The sequence below is a fragment of the Centroberyx gerrardi genome, chromosome 3 (genome assembly GCF_048128805.1).
Source record: "Centroberyx gerrardi isolate f3 chromosome 3, fCenGer3.hap1.cur.20231027, whole genome shotgun sequence".
NCBI classification, from domain to species: Eukaryota; Metazoa; Chordata; class Actinopteri; order Beryciformes; family Berycidae; genus Centroberyx; species Centroberyx gerrardi.
Window position 1 is genome coordinate 23,284,624 of NC_135999.1, and position 19,371 is coordinate 23,303,994.

The window sequence follows — 19,371 nt, forward strand, 5'->3', positions numbered from 1 at the left end:
CCACAAGCATTCATACAGATATATATAAAGTAGAAATCTAAATTCACTAAATACTAAATTCACTAATTTATTTTTTAAGAATGAATTCAATTTTATGAAACCACTGTGGATGAAAGTTATCAGACTTATTAGTGTCATTGAGGCCATCTGGTGGCTGTGTCTTGGCATCTTGTTGAAAATGTATATATGCACTGTAAGAGTTAACTTAAATATCACTTTTATCATCATCTCCATCATCAACAAAAATATTTTACCAAATAGTCTAATTGAAGACAGTTTTATCTATGATTCCCTTGCGTATGATCAACATAAAGTATTGTCTCTGTGCTTTATCCAATACAATGTCATTGGAAGTATGATGTTGATCTGTGGAATAACATCATTAATTTAAAGTGAAATCACAGAAATCAGTAAATCTTTTCAGGCTGAATGCCACAGTCAGTGTCTCTTGCTCTTGTCTAATCCTTTCCATGACTATTGGATATGATGGTAAAAGTATTAATATCTACTCCACTTTACTAAAGTAGTAAAGTGATAGTAAAGCAAGCATCACAGCTGTAACATGATATCTCTGTGGTCAAATTACTGGTGTAGTCTCTATTTTAGGCTCTGGTGAGGAAAAGCAGAATAGTGCCAATGTTGTATCATATAAATTGCAGCTTCGGTACAATGGTATAGTGATTGGTTACACTTCTGCTGTGGTAAGAACTAATAGAAAGTTAACGTAGTTGGTTTTAACCAGGTAATTTAGTTGCCATTTTACTTCATAATTTGTCCAATTTGCCTTCTTGATAGTAATTTGTTGTAACTTTAGACATTGTCCAATAGAGGGAGCTAGCTACACATCCAGTTTAAATTCACACTTCATAGCTTGCTACCTTCTTTTCCCCTGCAAAGTATAGGATATTCTACTGTCTTTTGCTCTTAAACAATTAATCCAGTGTGTCTCATGTAACCATTTGTCACAGAAGACGTGAAGTTTTGAATAAGTTTTGAAAGGAATGTGAGATATTTCAGGAAGACCCTACACTCTTGATCAAACTCTGGGCTGAAAGACACACTGACAAACTATGGGCGTAAGAGCAGCCTAAATGCAAGTTTGTTTTCCCTCACTTCATCAGCAAGATTGAAACAAAAGATATACATTTATATGAGAAAAGTATGCAGGTATGAGAGAGAGTGAGGAGAATTATTAGGCAATGTTAAATACATTAAGACATTGTTAAACTGAACCTCTGATCTGAAGGGGAAACGGATCAAAATGTGAAACATGGCAGTCTAATTTGTTGTCAAAATGCCTTTAAATTCATACATTAAGAAGATTTTTCAGACAACAAGGAGAAGGTCTCCATTTTTTTTTTTAAAGGGGAAGGGATGTTTTGGATTGTGACCAAAGCCAGCCACAAAATGCGCTCCCATAAAACTCAGCTGTGCTTCTGAAAACACAGAGCCAGTTGAAATACAGCATACGCGTTTAAATAATTGCATAAATAATCATTGAGGACAATTCATCCTTCTAACACTGAGGGGGACGTGTCCTCCTGTCTCCCCCCAAAATCTACATCAAAGTATGAACATATAGGCTTCAGCTGTGTCATGCTCCTGTGTGATCCTGCACACAAACATCTGTCGCTAAATGTTCACGTTTCTTCTTCAGGGATACTCATTTTGTCCCTTTTTTTAAATTTCTAATTAGCATATTAATAAGTCTCTGTGCCTTTGAACCCCCCACCTCTGCAGGCCGGTCCTGCCTCTGCTGTGTTTCTAACACCCAAACAGGCTGTGAGAGGTCATATCCAGCTTGGGTCATATCCAGAGGGAGATCACAGTAATAGATTACACAGCCTTCGCTTCATGATGTATTAATCTCTGTCTTTGCTCGCTGATGCTGACATTGCTTTGTCCTTGCTGAACCGCTGTGCAGCACGCAGCGTGATGACCTCGCTGACTGAATCCGCCAAAGCTGTTATATTTATAAACAGATATTGGTACATGCTGCCTTCACCGCGAGGGAACGAACGTGGTGTTACGGATTCTCAGTGGACCGCCGGCATTCTCCATCAACAAATTCTCTAGACAGATTTTATGTGACCATAAAATGTTTTTTTCTTCTTGGGATGGATTTAATTGTTTTTTATTCAACTGCTGTTGTACTTTAAACTTTGATGTGATGGTAGATCTTGATGTAAGCTGTATAGACTGAACTAGCCAGCCCTTTGAAACAGGATCGCCTTAATGCTATCATCCCCCGCCATCGGAGCTAAACCCCTTACATAATTAGGATGTGTGTATTTAACTCTGAGGACCAAGTATGAGCTTACGGGCCCCAGCAAAGTCCAGACTTTTGTGCGACTAAACAGGAAAGAAACGGCTGTGTATGAAATATATGAGCTGAAAGCTAATTAACAGTTAATTTATCATTAAAGCCAGTAGTACTGACCCCAGTGAAAACCTATTATTATCTACAAATCTCTCATTGCTTCCCAAAACTTTACCCTTCTTTAGTACCTGTATATTGTGTTGATAACATATGAAATATTCTGGACATGCCTTGCTTAATTCTTCAATCCTAATTAAGTCTACAGCATAATTGAATCAGTTTAGTGCTCCTTCTCCATAACTCAGTTAATAATTAGAGGTGATGATGCTGGCAGACATGGAATCAATGAAATAAAATCTCATTATGATTGATTTGTTTAGCATTGGAAATGCTATCATCAATACTTAAACTGTATATAGTCAGTAAAAGAGAAAAAAAAAAGTCTAGGCAAACTGGACAGGAGGAAGTATATGGTTTACAAGGACACGGGTAGCTGTACATTTGAAAATTAAACCATATAATTTTACAACAAAGATTACTCCATACTAGTGATGCTTTATTGTGTGGACTGAGATCTTGAAATGTCTTTTAAACCCTCATCAGAACAGAGTCTTGTGTTTTAGGTGGATGAGTTAGCAGGTGGGTGGGATCTTTGGTGTTTACTTACAAAACTCCTTTTACTTTTTATGTTAGCCACTATCAGATGCCGACAACAGGAACATTGATTAATGTGCCTTAAGATGGACTACATGATCCATGGATGTCCATTTACACAAATTATATGTACATTAGTAGATTACACATTGTATATATTGACCTAATCCAGTGGTTCTCAACCTTTGCGGCTTGTGACCCCTTAAAATGGAGCGATGCCGCCTACTCATGACCCCTATGTGTGCATATACAGAGTGGAGAACAGTTCAGCCAAAGAATGATTTTCTCTTTTCAGCTTGTTTCATTTGAGTAATTATCAAAGGAGGCCAAGAGGCTGAAAACAATTCAGTATGAAAAAAAGCAAAAATTAGAGAAAAATCTGAAGAAATAGGCATGATAATGTATTTGTATTGCATAACTGTTTTTTTCTATCCCATTAGCTCAGTGCCCTCCAATTTTTTGGAGGGCACTGAACCAGCAACCTTCTCCTCTTACTGGTGGTTGGCCTCCCCAACCTCTGACCAAAACCCATATAATACTGTAGCTTCTGCATGAAGGATATTGTGAATTGTCAGGGTGAAATCATTGCATCAAGCATTGGATAGTCAGTTAATGTGGCTTTGTTATTCAGCTTTGCATTTAAGTCATTACCATACTATAAACTCGTGAATTAGAAATTTGGATAGTTACAATTTGACCTTACCATTGACAGTCATAAATGCATCTGTGGTCTTATGGCATGAAAATCACGGGACAGTTAAAAGTTGACTCGTTGGTCCTGACATCAGACTGCGTGCGGTTGTCATTACAGTACATTGGAGACAGATGAAATTAATCTGATAACCGCTGCTGAGCTGGTTGCATAATAAAGCTGCAAATATGCACATGCACATATGGCTGCAGCATGATTCACAGCTGATTCTTTGAAAGGAATTTCTTATGGGTTTAATGACCAGATTCTGTTTTTTGCCTCATAGGCTAGTTTGTATTGCACATAGGTCACACAGATCATAAAAGAAACATTCCCCTGGTGCTTGTCCTCCACTTGAACAGATAGTAGGCAGGCAGTGGAATTTTTTCTGAACGCGTCGCAGCACTGCGCTCAGGAAAAAAACCCAGGAGCTCAGAAAAAGGGGGAGGAGCCACGGCATCACCAAGGCATGAGTGGCTGAGAGGAGAGAGCTGAGAGAGGGATACTCGTCCTCCTGTGTGGACAAATATCTAGGCGTCAATACATAGTGGACTAATTTGGACATTTACGCAGCTGTGAGCGTATATACTACTATGTGCGGGGCTGTTGTGCGGTGAAGAAGACTCGTCCCGCCACGGTTAGTTGTACTCCGGCTAGATGGCCAGCTAGCACAACAAAGCTAGCTAAGAGAGCTGGCTGTTCACCGCCCGGCGAAGTGGAGAAAGAGCCAAGACAGGGAATGGCAAGAGTTCACTCGGCTTGCCCTGTCAGAAGAAACAAGGAAGACTAATCAAAGTAAACCAGTCAACATTTCTGTAGCTGTTTAACTCACCGGTAAGTAGCCGCTGTGTGATTTATCTCATCTCAGGGAGATTTGTAAAGTTAGCGCTAGCTTGCTGGCTAGTCTCATTGTCGTTACGGTAAGCTAAGTCAGCGTGGCAACTATTAACGTTAGCTATTTAGGAGGTTATGTAAAGATAACCGTCTTTAGGTTGGCTCTTTATCTATCAGCTGCCAAATATGTTGCCGTGATTTGTTATTAGGAAACAGATTTACGCTTTAAATGGAGTGTGTTTGCTTCTGTTTGTAAGTGTGTGTGTGTGTGTGTGTCCTGTCGTCTCTCATTTAACACAATTTAACGTATCTCTTTGGACGTAACTGTGAAGTTGCTGACAGATCCTGAAACATGACGGTAATTATGCAGTACAGTAGCTAGATATTTTCTAGAGAGGAATACTGTTTGCGACTTGTTTGTCTTGTGTCTGTCTTAGCCGGGTTATTATTAGTCTGCCTGCCCTGATCCCTCAGTAAGTAGTGCCGGGGCTTTAGCTCACACCCCTCCTTCCAGCCCTGTCCCCTCTCAGCACAGCAGCCCAACACTTTGAACAGCAGGAGTTTGAAAAAGACAAGTATCAGCATGCTGAACAAAACAATAACACGGAACATGACGTCCAAGCCAAACTTTGCACCTTGGCTCATGTTTTGCCTCTGGGAAATTACCTTGAATTTTAGAGGCATTCATCGCCAAGCAGAACCTCGTTTCTTCCACAACATTTTGTTTTGTTTTCATTATTACAGATGCATTTGTCTAACTGCAAAGTGATTTAAAAAGTGTGGTTAAAATTTTACTATAAATTTGCAAATGACTAGAAAATTATCCATATGTTAACTCAGTCTCAGGTCCTATTTTCTAGGCTCTGCTAGAATGTTCCAGCATATGGAATGTGCTGTTTACATTTTAATGAATGAAATGGACCTGTTCATTTATCAATTAATGGCATATTCATCTTGAAGACATTTCAACACTTTAGTGTTTGTGCATACCAGTAGCTGTGCCTTGGTTTTTTGTTTTTTTTTAAGCATTTTGTCCTACTATGATTCCTGTAGAGATAGTAGTTGGACTTAGCTTAGTTGTACCCCCAGTTTTTGGCAGTGAAATTCCATTGCCGTGGTAGACTGGAGAGTGTTTTGACGAATGAGCGGGAAATGCTGCATCCATTGATCAGTGAGACACAGATCCTTGGTCACGGCTCAGGAGACTTCCCTCCTGCAGTCCATCAACACACACTGTTCTCTAGTGCATCAGGCTTCTGGCCAACACACACACACACACAAACACTAGCGGCCGGCATCATCCGGCCAGACAGCCCAAATACACCTTTACTTAATTACATGTCAAGTCTCCTTGTCCAGGGCATTGTGATAATGCTGTTATTTTGGCACTCGACACACAGTTTGTTTTTGTGATGACACCGAGAGCCAATCTACTACAGCCCTAGATCACAACCTTTCTCTCTCTCGCCAAAGCCTATGATTATAGTTACATAAACTCCAAAGTCATCGAGGTGTTGTTTTTTTCTGACTCTTTTTTTTCTCTGTTCAGGTTGTCGGTGCTATCGTAATCCCCACCATGGTGCAGAAGTACCAATCACCTGTGCGGGTGTACAAGCATCCCTTCGAGCTGGTGATGGCGGTAAGTGTCTGTACACCCACCTGCAGTCGACCTCCAGTCCACATGAATATTACATGCCATAAACGGGGAGTTATGTAATGGTGATGAGTGTCCAGAGGTCACCTTCAGATTGTGGCCACAGAGATCTGCACACCTTGCATGTGATCGACTCAGGAGGGGAAAGTGCCACTGCTGAAGGCTACTCATTATATCCCAGTCTGCAATGTACGCATTTCACTCAGTGTTCCCACAGCTGCCGATCACATTGCCGTGCTACTGTCCGTTGGCCAGTTGTTGGCTAGCTGCATTGTCAATGCTGTTTTAGCGATTGGCAGGACCTATATCAATGATGGGCAATGACAAGAGAAAGTTCAGCAGCGGCCAACTGTTCCTTGCATAAAATTGAATAAATGAGGCTCTAGTCGTAGAAATGGACTTGGAAGTGGCTTTTTGCTTTCGAGTTGCTTGCATTGTGAACACAGCTGGCTAATGAACGGATCATTGATCGTCTGGCTACCATGATTTTAACAGTTAAATTACAGTCTTTGTGTCCCCCCCCCACACACACACTCTCACTTCCTATATATGATGCTAAAATGACTTCTACGCCATCTGGCAAGCATCTAGCTGACTCTCATCTTGAGGTTGAAGACCTGCACATTGCTCAGTGAGGTGTACAATCACTGCGCTGTATGTCCATGCACTCAGCATCTGAATATACAACAAGGCTGTTATGTCTAACAGAGGTTCCACCGCTGAGTTGGTGGTGGTAGTCCATTTGCAGTGTAAAAAATTCAGAGCTTGGCCAGGCTTTTAGCGAACGACTGCCTCGTTGCATGTTTCTGTTCACTCTCAAGATGAGTGCCTGTGCTGGGTGCGGAGACTGCAGATTTGCATGCCTTTTTCCAACCTTCTCACCAACATCCTGCCGTCTCGGCTTCCTCTCCCATAATTTCCATCTTCTCCTGATTTCCTATTGTCTGTCTCTCGCTTGCCCCGCTCAGTTACCAGTCAGTATTTGCCCCAGTGGTGGAGGACAGTGGAGGAGTGGATGTCAGGGAGGGTTCACTGGCTAAATGCTCCAGCAGCCAGCAAGTGGAAAAACACTGATTCAGCCCCTCTCTAGTGTCTCTCCCTACTGAAGTTTCACGACAACACTGGGGCTGGAGCCTAGGGGAGAATGGACGTTAATGTACTTCACACTTCATCTCCATATCTATCACGAGAGTGCTATGTTTAAAACTACACTAATGTACAGGATAACAAGCTGTAGTGCACCACCCAAATCAGTAGGCTACATTTCTTGAGATGAGATGAAATGGTGAGACTATATTTGCACACTGGATGGATTCTCCCTTAGTGGTTTACTCAGCAACGTTTTGACGTCAGCTGGTCTTTGTCAGGCATATAGTGTGAGTGTTTGCCTGAGGAGGGTTAATTGAGGTTGAAACGTTGCTGATTATACAACAGGTAGTTCCAGCAAAGCAGTCTAACTGGTCGAAGATGCATTATTGCTGTGCTGAAAATTACCATAAAGCATGGATATTCGTGCTTTATTGGTTGCTATGCCAGCTCCTCTGGTAACCAGGGCGTTGGTTAGCAGTCTGTCTTGTTTTTTCCTGTTTTTTTTCTAATGTATACTTGAAGAAAACCTTTTCAGTCAGTATCCATGTGTTGGTAACCATTTTATAAAAGCCATAATTCAGCAACGCTTCAGCAACCGGTTGAGGTCAAAATGTTGCCGAATAAACCACTTAGGCAGCATCAATGCACTGTGCAAATATACAGTATATTTTTCATTTAATTGTCTCACCTTTCAAGCACCTGGTCAGGATGTGTACACGCACATATTTGGATGTACATACACTACCTTATTGCATACACTACATTACCTCTCCTGCATTTACTTTGTATGCACCGCCTATCATTAGTTTATCGCACACTGGATTCCAGACAGGTGCTATTTTTTTTTACAAGGGAATCTGCTTGTGGACTGGTGTGAAGGAGGATGCAGGAAAGCTAAATCTCCTTAGCACAGGCTGGATTGAGCACCGGGCAAACAGATGGCTATAAATAGAGGGCTGGTTCTCTACACCTGGGGCTAAACATGCAACTGAAGAGAGGGGATAGTAATAATAGTACCACCAACTTACAGGGGTTGTAAGCTGGAGATGACCCGCCTCATGAGTTTTTGGGGATGGAGTGTTTGCCCTGGGTTTATGTTCGGAAAACTCATGGAGTTGCCCCGGGTGGGATAAACTAGGGTAGGAATAAGGTCAATGTAGAAGAAGCTGTCTTGCCCTAAAGATGACGTTGAAAGATGTTTGCTTTGATGTAATGATTAAGGCATAAGCTATGTTGTCAGAATGTATTGCGAGCAGGTAAGTTAATGAGTGGCTGAAATGGACATTTCAGTGTATCTGAAGCAGAGTTTGGTGCATTCTTTCCCTTCTTGTGACTCTGCAGAGAGTATTTTTGCAGACACTGCAGAGCAGACTTAATGGTGCGTCACAACACTTGCTGGCTCTTTTTTATGGAGATTCCAGTGAAATCTCTCCCTTCTTACTTCTTCTTTTGTGGTTCTATCACCAATGCAGCATAGTAGTGTAACAACATCCTGCATTTGTGGGAATCTGACGTGACGCAATTGTATATGTAGTCTATGTGTTACTAACTTGCTTTGTGTTATCAAATTGTTAATGTCAAGGCTACTTTCACTTTTGCTTGTGTGTATGGTTTTACATATTCTGTAAGTAGGCCTATACATTATGCAGTGTAGTTCCAAATAATATAGGCACTTTGCTATATTGGGCCATAGCTTAGTGTAATGTTGTCGTTCTTCCCCTCAGCAGTTCCTCTTTCAAAGGCTTCTGAAATATTTGCCAGTAATGGCTTCTCCCTTTCGTCTGTTGGGGGATTATGTTTGACATTTTGCTTTGAGGAATTTTGTGTTCTCTCTCCACTTCACTCTGCTGTTTGGATACTTTCAGTTCTTTGAATTACCCATTTACTCTTCTGAGGGTAAAAACCAAGGCGCTACATTCCTCTGTTATAGCCTTTAAATGCATTCCTCTAGTCTAGATGAAATGCAGTCTCTTTTCACTAGGCCTCAAGGAGCCACTCAATTCACTGACGGGTGCTATCAAAGTATTTCAACCTCTAGCTAACACTGCTGTTGTTGGTATAGAAGGAATGCACCATTGCATAAGTCACTTGGATCTCTGATACCCTCCAGCTGTTTTTGTTCTTTAGCAGTTACTGCACCCTGCCTTTTAACATGGCCAGTATTCCCACTGTTGATATGTTTTTGGCAGATTTGGCAGCCTTCGTACAGCTTAGCAGTTTAAGGTCCAACCTGTTTGTTTTATAACCTGTAATTTTAATTCTAATAATCATGTGACATAATAGCTGCTCTGAATAATGTTTACCCACCCATTTTTTTAATGGTAGTAGATACACAGGTAAATTACCTGTGTATTCCACAATCTGGGCTATAGGAAATAAGAAAGCAAATAGAAAACTAACCTTTTTAATGGACAATTGTTGAGGGTCTAAGGTGATTAAGGGCTGTACAAATAAACTTGACTTTACTTGACACTTGACAAATTCTACTGTGATGTTCCTCTAAATGACTTGTTGCGGAAATGTCTGATGGTGGAAATGTCTGATAGTTAGGATTGCATGTCACTTAGAGAGCCAGCTCCAGGGAGAATGACTAGACTATAAGGGTGCCGTAGTGAAACGCACACCGCTGCACCCTAGTAATAGGAAATTCTGAACTTCCTCTGTAGATAAAGTGAACTCAATTGACAACACCACCATCCTTCCGAGAGCAGTGTCCATTGGTGGCTATGCACCAAGAACAGCTGACTGGATTTGATGGAGTTACAATACAACACACGTGCACGTACAAAACTATTGACCTCAATAGTCTTCTTATCTTTCCACAGAGTTGGCCTATATTTTTTTAGAGGGAGGTATCGCTGGAGAGAGGAAGTACAGGAACAGTGTGGTGTTGTTTTTTTTACATCGTCCTCAGCCACTGCTGTCCCTCGAGTCCACTAGCGCATCTCAATAACAGGAAGTGTAGCTGATGCTGTTGTTGCTATTATCGCAGCAGTCCACTCACAGAGCCTGTGGTCTATCCTCCGGGAGTAACAGAGGAATGTCAAAAACACAACACAATACCCCTCTCACTGCTGTTTCAGGTCCAAAGGGAGAACTGATCCTGAAGTACATCCACTGATGTAGAATGACTTCAGTATCCATGAGGAGTGAGAAACTGCCTGACCCTGGATTAGTAAATAGCCGCTACATCTACACTGCCTGCCATTTTGTTTGAGATTAAAAGACGGCTACTACCCCCGAAGTCTTTATGCTCCCAGATTAATACACATGCTGCAGAGAGAGAGAGGGTATTAAGTGAGTCAAAGCCTAGTCTAGCCTAGCCTAACCTGCTCCATGGAAACGTGGGTATGGGTGTGCAGCTAATCCATGAGGACAAAGCACACTGGTCCTCCTTGTCCCTGTGGAAATGCTGCAAGGGTAAGAACAGGATGTGCCATGCCAATGTGATGCCTGCTTCACATGTGGGCACCATCAACAAAGGGGATGTTTCTTTCTTGGTTAAATCCTCTTTACCAAAGGCAACAACATAAGCAGATCTTAAGACCCATTCTCTCCTAAAAAGAAAAAAACACTGAAAGTCTGTATCGTGTCAAATTGCTCATTTTCATTGTCAAAATTAAACTGGATTGTGCTGGAATGACAATCGGAACCTTGGTGTATGCCATTGGTCAGTAATTAATGCTGATAAAGCTTGGGTTTATAATAGCATTACAAGCACATGCATTTGAGTATCAGAACAGAACATATCAAGAATCAGATGAAAGATGGGTAAATAGAGCTAGAATATTAACTGAGGCAGAAGGCCATGACAGGCAGACAACGGGCAAGAGAATTAAAGGACCGACGTTCAGACAGAGTGGCCCAGATTACGTTAGCCATTTATTAGGCTTAGCTCTCCCCTCCTGCAGTCTCTTGACAACCACTATGTGATTTCACACCCAATTCTACAAATTTCAGTGTTTCGTTTTCTCACTGTGGGGCCCACCCACTCTGGTTAAGTGAAAAGAGTGAAAGAGTGCACCGTACACACACCTCCTTCTGAGAAATATCCATTTACGCTTTTCCTCAAACTGCCGCCAAGAAGGTGGGCTGGAGCCTGTTGTCTGCTAAATGAGAAGTTGAACTCCTCTGATTTCAATCTGAACAAACGGAAACGGATAAGCATCATACAGTCAACGTATCATGATGCATCAGCTGTTTCAACCAGGTCTAGATAACCTGCTGATTAAGAGAACAGCCGGGTTTGGCTTTGCTGCTCATTTCTTTTCTCCTTCATACTCTTTCCTTCTCACCTCCTCATCTCACCTCACTTGTCCTGTCCTCCCCTCGCCTCTCCTCCCTAATGCTTCCTGTCTGTGTACTTGGTGTTTGGCTGGTGAAACGGTGCCAGCAGTGCAGCAGGTTTGACTGTGTGAACAAGGCCATTGGCCGGCCTAATCAAATAGGCCCTCATCACATGGATGGCTGTGATAATTGGCAGGGAACCTCTACACTAGGACTGTTTTCACTGTGTTTAGCTGCATCAAAGCAGGTACACCGGCTCAGTGTCAGCTCATGGAAAACATATGATACCCTAGCATGTCCCTAGCATGTCTTACACTGTCCCTCTGCCCTGTATTTGAGGCCCTGTCGTCCCTGTACCCAGTGTCCGGTATCGAGAACCGGTTCCAAACTGTCAGGGCCGTATGCAACTGGGACCTTTTTACTTTCTTTAACCTTACATCACATCATAGGTTACGCCATCCGTCAACAAAGCATGAGAGAATTGTTTTCATACTGGTTGACCATAGCAAACACTTGAAAGTTTGGCTGAGCTTCACGAAAAACAAATAATGATGGTGCTTAATTAGCCTGCAGGTTAGTTGGCTAGCTAACAAAGCCAAAAACCAACTGTTTGTTTAGGAGTAATAACTAAGACCAGAAAGACAAGGGCTAAAGAAAAGTTCTTGTAATAGAGTAATTTATATTTGGTAATAAATCTACCTTAACAGGTTCATTTTTACTGTTCACTTTTACTTGTAACGTTACTGAATGGATCTACACCAACACCACAGAATTGTTTTTCTTGGCCAGTTATATTTTTTTGCATTATTTGCGCACAGCCGATCCCACACTGGATCTCCACGATGGCACCAGACATGGTTGCTAGATTCGTTACGCAACTGCAAAGCCTCTATTATTATGATATTATCTCTGTTGAATATTCCTAAAAAGAGAGCATATCTAATGTTACTTTATTTTACCAAAATTAAGGGAAAAGATATTTTGTCATGGTGGACAATTTACTGATTATAGCCTAAATATTTTAAGAATAAAGGTTTTTTCTTCATGAAACATTTTCATGGTTTTCAAGCGCGGGGTTCGCTAAGCAGAATTGGATTCAGAACTGATCAAATTCAGATGATTCCCGACCCTACTTGTACCATAGGTGTCAATATGTACTCTCAAACACTACAACTTTTCAGTATGTATCAGCACTATTATTGGGACAAATTCCTGTACATTTATTATGCATGGCATTTTACATAATTTTCATTCTGTTTGCTCTTTGAACTCGTTGCCAAAATGCTGCCTTTAACTATGATATTAATTCCAGATACTGTTAAGCCAGTGTTTTTCTAAGCAGTAGAATATTTTCAGCAAAGTGATAATAATGTTTGCTGAGGAGCTATGTAACACAGATTCTGAACAGTCTGTTAATTCTGTCTTCTTTTGCGCAATGAACTAGTTTGGGCTCTCTGCGCCTCCTATCACTGTCTGTATATGGGTCATCCCTAGCAGGTTTTTCGAGTCAGGGCAGCCAAAACATTGCATTGTGCCTGTTTACTGTGAGCCGGTGTTTCTAAACTGGGCTTATCCTGCTGTCCCCTTTCTCTCTGTCTGGCCTGGCTTGGTAGAGAACGGCCCAGCCAGGGTGACGGTCTGTCCCACCATGTCCTGACCCACTTGCATCCAGGTTTGGTTAAGGCTGTTGCAGCCCAATTCTCTGGCCCCGAAGCATCCGAGGCTTTACCCTATTGTTGTAATCCGCCTTTAAGCCCCTGGCTTGTCCATCACTCATTTCTCCTAATGGACTCACTTCCCAAGGTGTTTACTATCCCCTTATACAATCGGAAGGTTCACCTACATGTCAACCTGGATGATGGAATTGGGTTAAAGAATCACATGGCAACCCGTTGTTGATTTTTGTTTTATTTTTCTGTCATTTAATTATTTCAGTCTTACTCTTTCATGGTGATTTGGTCCATTGGAAAAAAGAGAGAACAGACAACTAGAATGATGCTCCTTTACATTCCATGCACACTCTCAGTTCATCAGTGGAAGTTGTGTACCAACTAGGAAATTTAGTATGTCTATCACCAATGATATGTTTGCTGATTTAGCTCCTTTATGCACACTTTTCTCATTACCTTTTCCCGGCATTGCACCTGTCTGTTTTGATTCAGAGAATCTCCCCCCACTCTTCAGAATGAATCTGTCAGAGCTTCTCCTGCAGTGTGTAATTCATTGATTCTGGCGGATACTGTTTGCCAAAAAACATTAAAGAATTATGGCCTGCCTTGGCAAAGGGGCTTATCTTCCCGCATGCTGCTTGAAACCGCATTGATAAAAGACTGTACCAGCACCACGTGACTCTGGGAGCCAGTGTAAAAATTCTGCAGCTGATTTCATTCACTGATCACAAGGATACTCTCTCCCTCTCCTTCCTGCTGCAAGGTCGAGATGCTGCCCCAACGACTCCCCTCCCCCACTCCGCTTCGCTCTGCTGGTCCTGCAGAGACACACGCACACATACATACAAGTGGACAGATGAATTTGTGCACACGTACTCTTACTTACACAATGACCCGTAGCTTAATTTGCACCCACATACGCGCTATAGCGTAGCAGTGGATAGTGACTCACATCTGCGTACGTAGGAGCTGAGAGTGACGTTAATAGGAACGTGTACAGTATATGTGTGTCACAGTGTGTGTGTCACAGTGTGTGCCAGTGTATGCATGCTGCCACATTTTCTTGTATGCTTGCACATATTTTGATTATTTGTGGTTGTATTTTGGCCTATATAAATGTGTTTTTTTTCAGCTTGAAAATTATTTATCTGAAAATGTGAACCAAATGGAGAATGAAGCTTGAATTAAAGAGATGGAACCACTCCACGGACAGCCCCCCCGCCCCAAACCCCCTTATTTAGTATGCTAATTCTGTTTCTCTTCCCCTCAGCCTTGCGTACATTCTCAGTCACACCTCAGCTCACACACAGTGTGTCCCATAAATCCTTTGACGACGCAGTGATCACAAATCACCGCTGCCCCGCACCCGCTTCTCCGCCCGGCTGTCCTTAGGTTCACTGCTCCTGACGCAACCTTTCCTGGAAGAGATGAGGTGCTCAATGAAGCCGCTGCAGCATTTACCAAAAACCAGTCAATAGAGGTTCAGCTTAGTTCAAAGAAATAATTGAATGATAGAATAGCTGTGGCAGAACAAGGAAGGAATATGCTTTGCCAGCATCTCTCTTTCCCTTACTGTAAAGGAGGATATCAGTTATGCTGCACAGTTTCCTGTAACTCATCGCTCACGTGGAATTCTCATAGAAGTGAATGCGGTCGTGTGGCTCCGGGGAGAACATGATGCTGCCAGGGTTATGGGCAGGGCGGCACAGTTATGCTTGAATGATAATCTTGATTATTTTGCTAGATATTGTTGATCACAATTATTTGATTGGATGATCTGTGGAACAAGTTTTTTTTTAACCTTACATCAACACTGACTATTTTCAACCACAGTCTAAATGGAATGTGGAAAGTGTTTCAGTATTGCTTTGCCAATATCCTAACATGTAAGAGAAGTTACAAAGTGCTTCACAGTTCACAACAAGGAACAGTTGCAAGGAATAAAACATGCAGTGCAAATAGAACATAATGTACTGTAAAAACCAAAAAAAAACAACATACCGGAGAGATAAGAACACAAACAAATTACATTAAATAAATCAAAATATATAGTAAATATAAAATTAAATAATGAATGAGGCAGCGTGGCTAAAATCAGGATTAAAGGTAAGCTTTTAAATAAAAGTATGTTTTAAGATAAGTTGACACTGACTTAGCTTAACATAACATTCCTTCTAACCCATCCCTCAAAAATGAATTCAATGGCATCATCAATGCATGGTGGTCATTTACTATAATTGGCATTTCTCTTTTTTCCTCTGTTGGAAACCTGATGCTACGAGTGGGGCATGTGATTAAGTCTAGTATGCTGCTTTTGTGAACCCAGAACTAAGTGTTGAGATGGTGGAGAAAGAATTTGTTACAAAAAGGTTTCACCTCTGTTAGAAAACTTAAATTACATGATCTACTTTTTCTCATCATTCTGCTGCTGCGGCACAAAGTATTTCTGTGCAGCTTGGTTTCTAAAATAAAGCAACAGCCACTAAAAAAAAAACTACTACTAAAATTACGCACGACCAAAAGCACTTGAATGTGCAAGTTGTCTTCACAACTTCTAAACTCGGAGCACATGAAGGCAGCATCAGTCACTGCTAGCCAAGTCGTTTGAGAGAAGCACTCTATGAAAAAAAAAGCAAACGCTGGCAAGAAGTAATGGATGATGTAATGCTTAACTTAGCAATGGATGGTTCCTATCAAATAGATGGAAATGAAGCTTTCAGTAGATTGCCCGAAGTGATTGACAAACCTTATCAAATGCCCATTTGCAAATATTTTTCAGACTGCGATTCCACAGCTGTGCTTGCAATGCTGCAAGAAAATAGCAGGCCAACTTAAAGATGTACAATGTTTTGTCATACTTAAGAGCCTTATTTGAGTCTGACTATTCATTTTATTCATGACTAGAATCGATGCAGTGCTTGTTTACCTTTTGAAACCGGAATTCACTAAAATAAGTCTGAAAACCTGTTTTGACTGATGCTTATGGTCTCAAGTTATTCTTCTTACTTGTGTTTAATTACCTCAAACCTGATAGCATTTTTTTTTCTTATTGACATATACTGCAAATTGAGTACTGTACTGTTACCAGTTGAGTTACCTTTCTGTAACTTACAACCTTGTCTTAGAAAAGTAAAATGAAAGAATTTTGATGCATATTGTGAAGATATCTGAAAATATTGTGATTATATTATATGCCACCCCTGAACTACATCACTCAGGCATATTTGATTGCGTAGACTATTTGGTTGAGATCAGAAAGTACTGAGCAAACAAACTATCTTTTTCATTTGGGAGAACATAACTTGTTTGATAAGATTGTATCCCACAGCACTGATTATTGTGCTATCTTTTTAATGAGACTGCAGAAGAAAAACGTACTCAAGAGTTACGGAGACACTGGAGAGAAGGTTCTGGCAGGATTCAGTCCTAGGCCAGCAGGGATGCATGTGGTTCTGACATGAGGGTCTTATCCACTACACCAACACTGGGCACAGCATTTCCTGTTGTTACTGTGACAAGTTTTTGATAGCCGACAGATGGGCTTCCTACTGTTCTCTATTCCCTGATGCAACCATGCAGCCAGTGATGCATGCATAACCTAGCCCTACAGTTCGGCATATGGCATGCCCACCAAATATTTAAAGGACCTTATATTTATCATGCCTGATGAAGCTGTATGCAAAACGCGTAGCTCATGACACTCTTCAATAAAGGTTGCTTTAGCTTTAATGACCTTAGATTTATGTATGGTCTATATATTCCCCCTTCCCCCAAGTTGGCAGTCCCAGGCAATTTTGCCATCACAATGCACACTATAATAGTGAGATCATTGGAAGAAAAGAAGTGGGTGGTATGGCATGCACAGAGACCAAAGGCTCTATTGTTGCGTCTGCTCAATCAGGAGCTTGTTCTCTCCCCTACCATAAATCTAGCCTACACCTAGGCCTAGATGCTATCAGAGCAGATGGGAGGACAAACGATGGAATCCACAAGTGGGTTGCACCTATCCCACACCAGCTAGTAACAATGCGGAAACCGGCGTGATGGACCAGAAATTGGTTCTGCAAAAACAGGCGGGCGATTTTACCTATGAGTATTGTCAGTGTCAAAAATATTTGCATGACAAATCTGTTGGTTGGTTTGTTGCCCTCTGGATTTGCATCAATTTTCACCCTGCCTCCTTTTGCTATTCCAATGATTGCCCATGATTTCCCATGAAGACCTTTTTGCATAACACTCTCCTTCCTCTGGAGCTCTCTCCCTTTACACTTGACATCAACAACTCAAATCTTTCTAAAAGCCCTCAAAACCCACCATAACAAAGGCTCGCTTTAATCTCTAATCTTGCTCTGTATATTTTGTTTAACGCTTTGTTGATATTTTTTGTGTTACTCTGTCGCTTCAGTTTCATGGTTTGTTAGGTTTGTAAAATATCTTTGAGTACACCAAACACTATGTTAAGTGCTATACAAATTTTAATTTTTATTACTACTATACTAAGCTCTGCAGCTGTGTCCACAGTATCCCTGTAGTGCTGCAGTCTAAAGCTGTATAACTGGTTGGCCCAGCTATAGAGAACAGGGACATGGAGGCCCTCGGTACATTACAGGATCCTTTCCCAAGAGAGTGGTCTCACCTACTTAAGCTCACATGAACTGCTCCCTATTCAAATGCTCAGTCAATACACATTATCTCATTCAAGAGGGGACATGAGGCATAATGAAACTGGTCTTGCACATGTTGAATAGAGCAAGTGGAGGTCCTGCCACCATCATTAGGGCCCGGCTTCTCTTTTAAACATTGTTTTTATGGTCATTCTACTTTGAGATACAATACACCAGAGACTGTGGCAAGGATGATATACACAGCATAGGCTCAAGTTTGAATAGGACCAACCAACCAAGCTTGGTTTTACATTTTCCATTAAATTTTAGGCATTTAGCTGACGCTCTTAGCCTGAGTGCAGCAGTAGAAAAAGCCTTAATTCCTATCATTACAAGCAACCAGTAGTTAGGGGTGCAAGGGTCTGAATACCCAGACTATTCTGGTGACCCTGAGTGATCAAATAAGAGAGAGGTGCTTGGAAAGGAAATAAAAAATGAGAACAAAGCAGAGCTAGAAGAAAAGATTTTTTTCTCCTTGTTTTTAGGATTAAATCAATCTTTTTTTTTTTTATAGTCTTTGAAGGTACAATTAGACTGTAACCTTTTTCTTCTCCATGAGCACCAATATCTTGATGCCTCAGTGTAGTCTGTTGCAAACCTACCCTGCCAGTCCTCATGAGTGAAAGAAGACAAGAAAAAACCCATTTTGTACATTATGGTGTAGTCGTTTTATATAACTGAATGTTTGGCCATGTCTGTGTCTGAGAATAGATGCATCTTCTAAGTACCCATTAACACCACTGTTTTTTTCCCACCTCTCTGCATTTGAGTCGATCAGAAGAAACCCAGCAGCCTGAAGCTGCCTGCTCAGTAACTTTCCTCTTGCTCTCTCCCAATCCTCACCAATGACCTAGTTTGAAGTTTATTGCTTCTCTCTCTCTGAAATGAAAACCAGGAGGGAACCCCCCCCCCATCCCCTCATATGCCATTCTCTCCACCTCATCCTCTATAGTATTCACCTCAAATCCGGCCCTGACCCTTTTAGGAGAAATGCAGTCTTACTCTAATCACGTTGTGTAAGCAGATGCCAAAGTGTGTCACACACAACACGACGTGTGCTAACCTGTCTCATGAATGAATGTGACTTTATTTGTCATTGGTGGCAGCACTGGCATCCCTGCTGGTGCCCATTATACTAGCCTGATATTCAGACTGAATGCCCATTTTGTTACCACCATTATTCAGCCTGAGATTGCATCCTCTTTAGCCATTTTCTGTGTGTGGGAGGTGATTTTCTCCTTACCAATCAGTAGTGACTGACGTATCCGGCCGCTCTGGCGTTATTTTCAGTCGACACTGATGCTGGGCAGCCAGTTAGCCACTACATCCATGGTTAGCCAGCATATTTACCATCCCTGTCATGCCATCCATAGAGCCCCTGCTGTCGCGGGGCTAAAAATATTGTCTTTGCAAAGACAATGTGTTGGTTAAGGGGGTGATTTCAACAAATATATTCTGCCAAAACACCAGTGAAAAACTGTTGCACAAACAGTTCAAACTTTAGTCCA

At 41.5% G+C, this 19,371-nt stretch overlaps 2 protein-coding genes across 2 annotated transcripts in view; both read left to right on the forward strand.

The window, feature by feature from the left end:
- cbx8b (chromobox homolog 8b) overlaps nt 1-19,371 on the forward strand; it is a 79,008-nt gene that overhangs the window by 50,283 nt on the left and 9,354 nt on the right. The gene's annotated exons all lie outside the window — the stretch shown is intronic.
- Nucleotides 4,160-19,371, forward strand: part of LOC139924837 (SEC14-like protein 1) — a 38,157-nt gene continuing 22,945 nt past the window's right edge. Inside the window, exons 1-2 of the mRNA XM_071916027.2 lie at nt 4,160-4,499; nt 6,049-6,138. Of these exons, the coding sequence (XP_071772128.1) occupies nt 6,076-6,138 (63 nt within the window). The 5' untranslated portion in view covers nt 4,160-4,499; nt 6,049-6,075. The remainder of the gene's footprint in view (nt 4,500-6,048; nt 6,139-19,371) is intronic.